General features: G+C 39.2%; 1 protein-coding gene across 1 annotated transcript; it reads left to right on the plus strand.

Annotated features, from left to right (window-relative positions):
• The first annotated feature begins 85 nt into the window (after positions 1-85).
• rab31 (RAB31, member RAS oncogene family) lies at positions 86-7,481 on the plus strand. The gene is made up of 7 exons (XM_068599063.1): positions 86-267; positions 1,235-1,314; positions 1,905-1,986; positions 3,611-3,682; positions 4,068-4,174; positions 4,886-4,995; positions 5,588-7,481. The coding sequence occupies exons 1-7, from the start codon at positions 232-234 to the stop codon at positions 5,683-5,685; spliced, it is 585 nt and encodes a 194-aa protein (XP_068455164.1). The 5' UTR covers positions 86-231; the 3' UTR covers positions 5,686-7,481.
• Positions 7,482-8,253: the final 772 nt, after the last annotated feature.

The following is an 8,253-nucleotide window of genomic DNA, read 5'->3' on the forward strand; positions in this document are numbered from 1 at the left end:
TATGGAGCTCGGTCTATAAAAGTCTTATTTTGAAAGTCACCACCGGAAGCTCTGCGAGTCAGTCATAAAGCTGCACACTAGTTTGGTTGGACTGTCTCTCTGTCTCCGGGGCAGGGTTTCTCCTTTACCAAAGAAGAAGATTTTTTTTTATTTTTTTATTTAAGCATGACGAGACAAAGACACCGGATGAACACTTCAAAATAAAGATTAAAAAAACTTTCGGAATTGACCATGGCCATACGGGAGCTCAAAGTGTGCCTTTTAGGGGTAAGTAGCAGATGTTTTTATTGATCTACTTCAAGGGAACATTCCTTGTCTGCTGCGAGTGTAACGTAACTAACGTGAACCGACTCCAGTCTGACTGGAACTAACAGGAATACTTAAGGGTCGGTCACTTTTGAACTTGTTGCTCTTCGTAAAACGTCAACATGTTGATGGTTCACGTCATCTAACTAAAAATCAAAAACGGGTCAGCCGGTGGGCGCGGCGATCATTTGTGCATTTCATCTCTCGTCGTGTAACGTGTGTTTAATCTAATAAAACGGCTACTTAAAGTTTTCATCCTGGGTCTTTTGATTTTTTTATTACGGGCTCAGTTCATCACGCATTACGTCATAGTCTGACCAAGCCGTTAGCTGGTTTTCCTGCTGCGTTAGCGAAACGGAGCACTCCCTCTCCTGAGGCGTTCAGAGGCGGTGGGACTGCAAAGTATTCGTTTATCAATGAAGTACAAGGGACACACGTTACCAGGCAGCTACACACACACGTTCACCAGGCACGTGCAGTCCTTCACAGGAACTGACATACTCACCAGGCATGCAATAGCCAACCTAAAAGTTAACCACAGGCATTAATGTCCAATCGTTGGTTCCCCCATTTCGCTCACAGCAGAGAATCATACTTTAGTTATGCAAAGCTGGAATAAGAGCTGTCCATGTGCCTGGGTTAACAAAAAAAAGGCATGCAGAACAAATGACATGCAGCTAAATGGCTTCATGTTACTAAACATGGAAATTTGGAGATGCATGGTGTTGTGTTGCACAAAAGAAGTTTTTTTTTTTTTTTTTATAAAAACAGATCTACTTGTAGAATGTGTGGACTGACTGGAAGCTACCTGATGGGGCGGCCATGTGACCAGACAGTTGCCTCCTCAATAGGATGCAATAGGGACCAGTGACTGTGTGTATGTGTGCGTCGGGAGTGCTGTGACTAATGTGTGACCTTCTGTTTACAGGACACAGGAGTTGGGAAATCCAGCATTGTTTGCCGGTTCGTTCAGGATCATTTTGACCACAACATAAGTCCCACAATAGGGTAAGAGCACCGCAGTACAAATATCCAAGTGCTATCTTTGATACACATTTTTTTGGAACTTCCAAATTAGGTCTAACTTCCGAATCGGCAACCATCCAGTGCAGTTTCACCATTTGAGGTGTCCCAATACATGTCATTTATTTTAAGTCCCATCTTCTGTACTCATGGTTAACATATGATAAAGTCATATCGATGCTAAAATTCTTGGTGGTTCAGGTCACTATAAGGAGATTATGGTACAAATACAAATGTACATAGTATACACTAGACAAAAGTCAGGCTTAAACACAAAAAAAGGAAATTACAGTTTACAAAATGTGAGACTAGTGAGATCTGGAATCAGGTCATCCAGAAGGCAATATTAGGATGAGCTGAAAAAGATTTAAACAAATGTGTGAGCACCACCGACATCCATGACTATTTTATCGTCTCTTTGTGGTTTCATTACTGCGAACACAGTATTATTTCAGTGTCGACCATCTTTATTCTGTATTATTTGCTTCCTGCTGACTTGTACTGGTTTGCTTCCAGTGTCTGTTTTAAAGAAGATGCTTAGACGCGTTGTTGTGAATGCTCTTTATCACCCACAGAGCATCGTTCCTAACCAAAACAGTGCCATCTGGAAATGAACTGCACAAATTTCTGATCTGGGATACAGCCGGACAGGAAAGGGTGAGTGCACCCACACAGCATACATTCCTAATCGTCTTATTATTAGACACATGACATGACTTAAAAGTAAATGTTCCATTACATTTTGCATCAGGAAGCTAGCAGTGACACAATCCCTTCACTGTCAGTGATCCTCATGACATCAAGTTGTTATTATTAGGTGTGAATTGGAATGATTCACATATGGTTCAAAGGTCACGAGACTGTGGTATCATCACGGTGATTCATTTTATGGAGGGGGGTTGGAACGGAGAGTTAAAGCTGCCCGGCTTGCACCATGGAACAAACCAGTGCAAGTATGTCTTTCTGTTGTGTGAAAATTATATCTGGAAACCTCTTTACCCGGTTTTAAAGTTCTCTTTATTTGTAATGTTGAACTCCTCATACGTGAGTATCTGTGTAAACGGCACCATAACATACAGGTACGAATGTGAATGTAGCACAAACAAGAACGCCACTGCATTTAAATAACTGTTGTTATCATGTCCACTGGCTGCATGCCATATAAAGACAATTTGACCACCAGTGTTGCTTTTAGAGACATGTTTTTTGATGAGTCAGCCCCCTTTTATGGTTTGTATTGCACATACTGTCACAAGCACGGGGGTGATGCGGTCCACGTTTGTGCTGACTACCGTCGTGGTAATGTAGTTAGTTCTTAGTGATGTGCTGTGAAAATGTAGGTTTTGAAACCTTAAAATGAAAATAATTGTATGTTTCTTGGGGAAGGAAATGCATTCAACATGTTTGTGCAGGCCTTAACGATACACATCATGGATTTTATTGTAACATCAACATGTTTTATGTGGAACACAGTTGAGTAACCATCATAGTGAGTGAAGAAGACTTAACATTTGTAAGGAAGTAACTGCCAACATCACATCATGTTTGTCTTTCATGGGTCTATACAATATTTTCAATGTTATGTTCCACATTTAAGGTTGTGTGAAGTTTAAATTAGGGATGTCCCGATCAAGTTTGTTTTGCCTCCGATCGTGATCTGAGTAATTTAGTATTAGTACAGCATGAGTGCACATTTCAAGTACATTTCAGGTTGTGAAAATCAATCCACTGCTTGACAATTCATTAGCTCTGCATTGCATGTCTCTCTCCTTTTTTTTAAAAAAAGTGTCCTCCAGTGTTTGTGGCTTTGGTGCAGTCTTCGTCTGAGTCACCTGACTTTTATCTTCATCATCTGTACATCCTACGACGGAGTAGATAGATGAATCTACTCTTATTAGCTTTGTGCTCGTAGTGTGTCTGTTGCTGCTGCCGTGGCGTTTTAAGTGTGGTTATCGACGCCTCTGCACCGCTGAATGTCTGTGCCGTCCCCACTAAAGTATCCTGCATTACAGATGGCAGCAAAAAGCCAGAGATTCTCACACAGATTTGAAATGAATTGAGTTAAATAACATAAAGAACCGTCACTAATAATCACACTAGTGTGACAGCTGACGTAAAATGAGAGCTCGGATAGGTCGACACCAATCCAGTTAAAAAAAATATTTGATTGGCCCCGTTCGAGATATCCCTAGTTTAAATCTTTATAAATCACATACACTGATAATATTTCAGTATAACTATTCATTGATCATGCTCACCAGAAATATGTTGTCTTTTTCAGTTCCACTCACTCGCTCCTATGTACTACAGAGGATCGGCTGCTGCTGTCATTGTCTATGACATTACGAAACTGGTAAGAATAACAGGACACTTCTTATCTTTTGTTTAAGGGAGTGACAGTAAATTAAGCTTGAGATGAGTGGAGACAGATCGTAAAAACAAAATGGAAGCACTAAAAATCATTTCTGCTGTTGGAGCTGCCTCCTGGGTGTGTTAAAAGTGTGCAGCAGAAGATGTGGTTTTACACTCTGAGATGTAGAAGTGGATCACTTTTCCATCACTCTGGGATGCCTCGCTTATGGACCGACAAATGCCATTCTTTCCTGGTCTGTTCATGGAAACTTGTCTGAAAAAACCTCCATCTAATACAATGAATGTGTGACACAAATGGTAGAAAACGGGCATATCCTCATGAAGAAACCTATCCAACGTGACCGTGATGTACTCTTCTGGTTCAGGACTCTTTCCAGACACTGAAGAAGTGGGTGAAGGAGCTGAAAGAACACGGTCCAGAGGACATTGTTGTAGCCATAGCAGGGAACAAGAATGATTTAGGAGACATCAGGTGAGCAAAGGGTTCTTTTCTGAGACTGTCTTTGTGGATATTGTGGTGATAATATTCAAGTGGAAGAGGCACTAACTACTAGACACAATAACTCACATTATAGTTAGAATAAGTCTGTCACGCATCAACACAAACGCATCCCTTTTTTATAAAACCTGAACTGCTTACCTCCTTAAGGGACTTTCCTCACAGCAAACTTTTACATATTTACTGGACGAGCACAGCTCATAAAGTATTCTTCTTGTTATATCTGTCATGTAGCTCACGTCAAGTCCACTGTGCTAAGACAATCCTGTCTCAATAGTTGTCATTGCAATCGTTGTGTTTGACTGTAAGAAGACTGTAACGGGGCAGCTTGTGTACTCTCAACTGTCACCGGATACAAGTTGTTGTTTTTATGAGTTCAATTAGAAAAGCGCAGCAATGATTTTGTCCACAGGTTCCAGCTGAGAGGTTTTTCCCGCCCTGTGGAAGGGAAACCCCACTGAGAGAGGAAACTGTAAAGTGTGTTTCAAGAATCTTAATGATGCACCCTTTTTGTACAGTTTCAACTCTTTCATGTTTTTATCTCTTCCAGCACTTTTCAGTGCAAAACTAGTAAAAGATGTATTGGATGAATGCGATTGATGAAAATGTAGCTTTGCCAACGGATTCTTTTTTAATAAATGTGAACCTGCTCCATGCTTACGTTAGTTTCCTTCTCTTTTCCAGGGAGGTTCCCATGAAGGAAGCTAAGGAGTTTGCCGAATCAATTGCAGCTATTTTCATCGAGACTAGTGCAAGAAATGCTGTCAATGTTGAGGAGCTCTTTCAGAAAATCAGTAAGTATCAGGTCTTTACCGTATGTTGTGTCTATGTCATGTGATGTATTGTATTCATTTGACATTTGAGAGTCTTTCATTAATACCAGGAGCTGTTTTTTATGTCATTTAATTGTAGGCCACATAATCCTATATGGGATGGATCATTTTAATTGTATGACACAAAAACACATTAATTATTTCTAATACAAACTAAATATTCTCATTCCTGACAATTGGCTTTATTTATCAATGTGTTTAATTTCTTAAGTATAGGCCTAAATATATATGTTTTGCCATAAAATGGGGCAGAAAAACACCATTATGTTATAGATCATATTATACATTGCATATTAAACATTAAAGATGTTTTTTTGTATCTATCTATCTGTTTCATCAGAGCAACCTTTTCAAGTTGGCATGTTTTTATTATACAGTATGTGCTGTGTTAAGAGAAGTGTTTTAAATATATTATATTTTTACAGCTGGTTAACTAATTAATTTACCATGATGCACTGTCAAATACATCGCAGTAGTAATGATACAAGACTTTACGCGATGTAAAATAGTTAAATGTGCCATGGTGCCTCTGTAAACGACCCTGTGTGTTTAGGTAAACAGATCCCACCCCTGGAAATATCTGAGGAGGAGAGCAACGAGTCCTTCAAACTCACCCGGCAGCCGGCTCCGTCCGCCAGGAGATGCTGCTAGTACCAACAGCTGATGAGTTCACTCCCATCAGCACTGGTACGCCAGCAGCACAGCACACAGTCCACAATGCACACGGTGTCTTACTCCTGGAAAAGACAAGACAGTGGACAGACCGAGGTCAGCTGTAAGATGAAACAACAGTACTCTATAGGTCATTGCACATTTATTTCATTTGATCGTCGCAGTTTCAACGCTGAGGTCTGGAATCCGAGAGCCTTCAGTTTGTCCCCCTCAGGTGGTGTTTTGCCTGAATTACATAAGTATTTCTGTCTGTGTGGTATAGTACACAGCTCAATAATAACCCACATAAATAACAAGTGTTCTAGCAGCTGTCTTTTTTTAATGCAGAGTTTTGGCTGTTGATGCAACTACATTTACATTTTCATTTTAAGAGTCATCTGCTGTGTAGATTTTCCCTGCACTGTAACTCTTAAATGGCACCCAGTAAATCAAGTTTTTATATAGTTTACTTTTTTTTTATATCACGGCTATACTTTTCTTTTCATGGTGCTTTTGTTTACATGGATGTATTGAATTAGAATATCTTAACTTCTGTTTGTCGAGATCAAACGATAGACAAGCGATCCGTTTTGGAGCTCAAATGCGGCGGCTTTACGTTCCACTTCGCCGTGTGTTTTCACACACATTAACTGTATAAAAGGTGAACCATCATGCTGCAGAATGAACAGTTTAAAGGCCGGAATCGGAACAACGGTATGACACCGCCGGTTGAAACACTGTGACCAATACTAGAATTGTTTACTTGTTAAAATGTGTATTCTACATGCTGAAATGTGACGGGTGAGATTTCACTACACGGAACGACCTTGTGTTTCTGAAAAGGGGTTACATTTATACTGTTAAGAGGAGAAAAGGTGTTTGTATTTTACTCAAAACATGTCGAAAGCTTAAGGAATTAAAGACCTAAACCAATACATTCTAGCTTTCAACGAAGTAGAAAAAGGGAAAATAGTCCTAAAACCAGTTGTGTTTTCCAAGATTATGTATATTGTTTGCCGCCGTTTCTTTGGCAGCAGTGCCCCGTGGGTGTGGCCAGTGTTGAAACGGTAACAGTTTTCCTTAACACCATTTTTTTTTTAAATGGACATGAAAGTTGATCAAGATACAACATGGCGTCCTATTTAACAGTATTCATGGTTCTACATTAGCGTCAACAAACTTGTTACCAACATGTATGATGGGATAATGGAGTTCAACCAGTAGTTTGTATTGCACTTATAGTATAACTGTGCTGATATGTCGTGTTCTCTTTAATGGGAAGACGCACCAAACTCCTTTCAGAAATCAGCCAGTTAATGTGACTTTGCTTCCACTCCAATGTAAGGCCGTTATTGACTGAAATGGAAAGTTGAAACTGTCATCCGTCATCAATTTAGAAGCTGCTTTGTGGTCTAGATGTGCAGTATATCAAATTTATCAACAGATTGATAACAGTTTTATGAAATCACACGGCTTTTTCAAGGAAGTCTGTCATATTACCTCCATACAAGAGATAATTACATATTGAGCAAATACATTTTGTTAGAGATTAAGTGTTGTATTTGTTGCAACACAAGTGCCTTTTTGTGTTTTTCTAAGCAAATGTATGACACAGCTTGAAAGTGCATACTGCCAGAGTAATGCATGAATTACTTGACTAAATCAGCACTGACTAATTGTATGCAAAACAGTCAACAAATATCTGCAGCCATTTTTAAACTGTATGCCTAAATCATGCTCCTCTGTATCCTCTGTAGACCAGATTAACTTTTGTATATTAATCGGTGTAATAAAGTAGTGACTATCTTATTCTTCAGTTTGGTTTTTGTTACTTTCACCCACTGTCAGGATACAATGTGTGTAATGATATGTCAAAGACACCAGGACACTCTTGGAGGATTATTATATGGCCTTACTGGTTTGATTTTCCGTTAGTAGAGACCAAAATGATAAACAAAAGAAGAAGGAACTCACTAACACAATGTCATAATTTTGATCAGGCTCCTGACATCATGGGAACATGGTTTGCATCGCAGCTGACTGTGGAAAATTAAACTATTTGATTTCTCAGTTTAGAGCTAGCTTTTACTCCTCGTCACTGCACACCACATTATGGGAGAACAAAAGGAGCTTCTTTTCAGGAAATTTAAATTTGTGCTCTCCTCTTGCCACTTTACCAAAGGGGGAGTTTGTATAAAACTTATTAGTTTAGAAAGTTATTCCTCTCCCACAAACCTTTGGCCCCAAAATAGGAAAGACTCAACATATGTTTGATATAATTTTCTGAAAAGCTTTGAACCACACAAATGAGAAGAATGTTCCCACAGAGTCCAATGGAAGTCTGACTGAACTCAGTGTGCTTGTTTAGAACTGTCATGAATCACAGAAATTAAAAAATGTATTTTATTTTTCTATCTGGCCCTATCAAATCATCCATCTACATTTGATTACTTAAGGTTGTATCTGACAATGTGTTTAGAATTAACAATATGCTACTCAACTAAACATAATGGGTTAATGACAGAGAAAGTGGAGAAATTGCGTAAAGATGGACAGACTTGTGGCATT

This window comes from Clinocottus analis, unplaced genomic scaffold (genome assembly GCF_023055335.1).
Source record: "Clinocottus analis isolate CAN_PGR_092001 unplaced genomic scaffold, fCliAna1.0.p SCAF_11, whole genome shotgun sequence".
NCBI lineage: Eukaryota > Metazoa > Chordata > Actinopteri > Perciformes > Cottidae > Clinocottus > Clinocottus analis.

What these genes read in the sequence shown, in the direction of transcription:
- rab31 (XM_068599063.1), top strand. Translation starts at nt 232, where the DNA reads ATGGCCATACGGGAGCTCAAAGTGTGCCTTTTAGGG. An exon ending in TCAAAGTGTGCCTTTTAGGG is followed by an intron (nt 268 to 1,234) that starts GTAAGTAGCAGA and finishes TTCTGTTTACAG; the next exon opens with GACACAGGAGTTGGGAAATC. An exon ending in AACATAAGTCCCACAATAGG is followed by an intron (nt 1,315 to 1,904) that starts GTAAGAGCACCG and finishes TATCACCCACAG; the next exon opens with AGCATCGTTCCTAACCAAAA.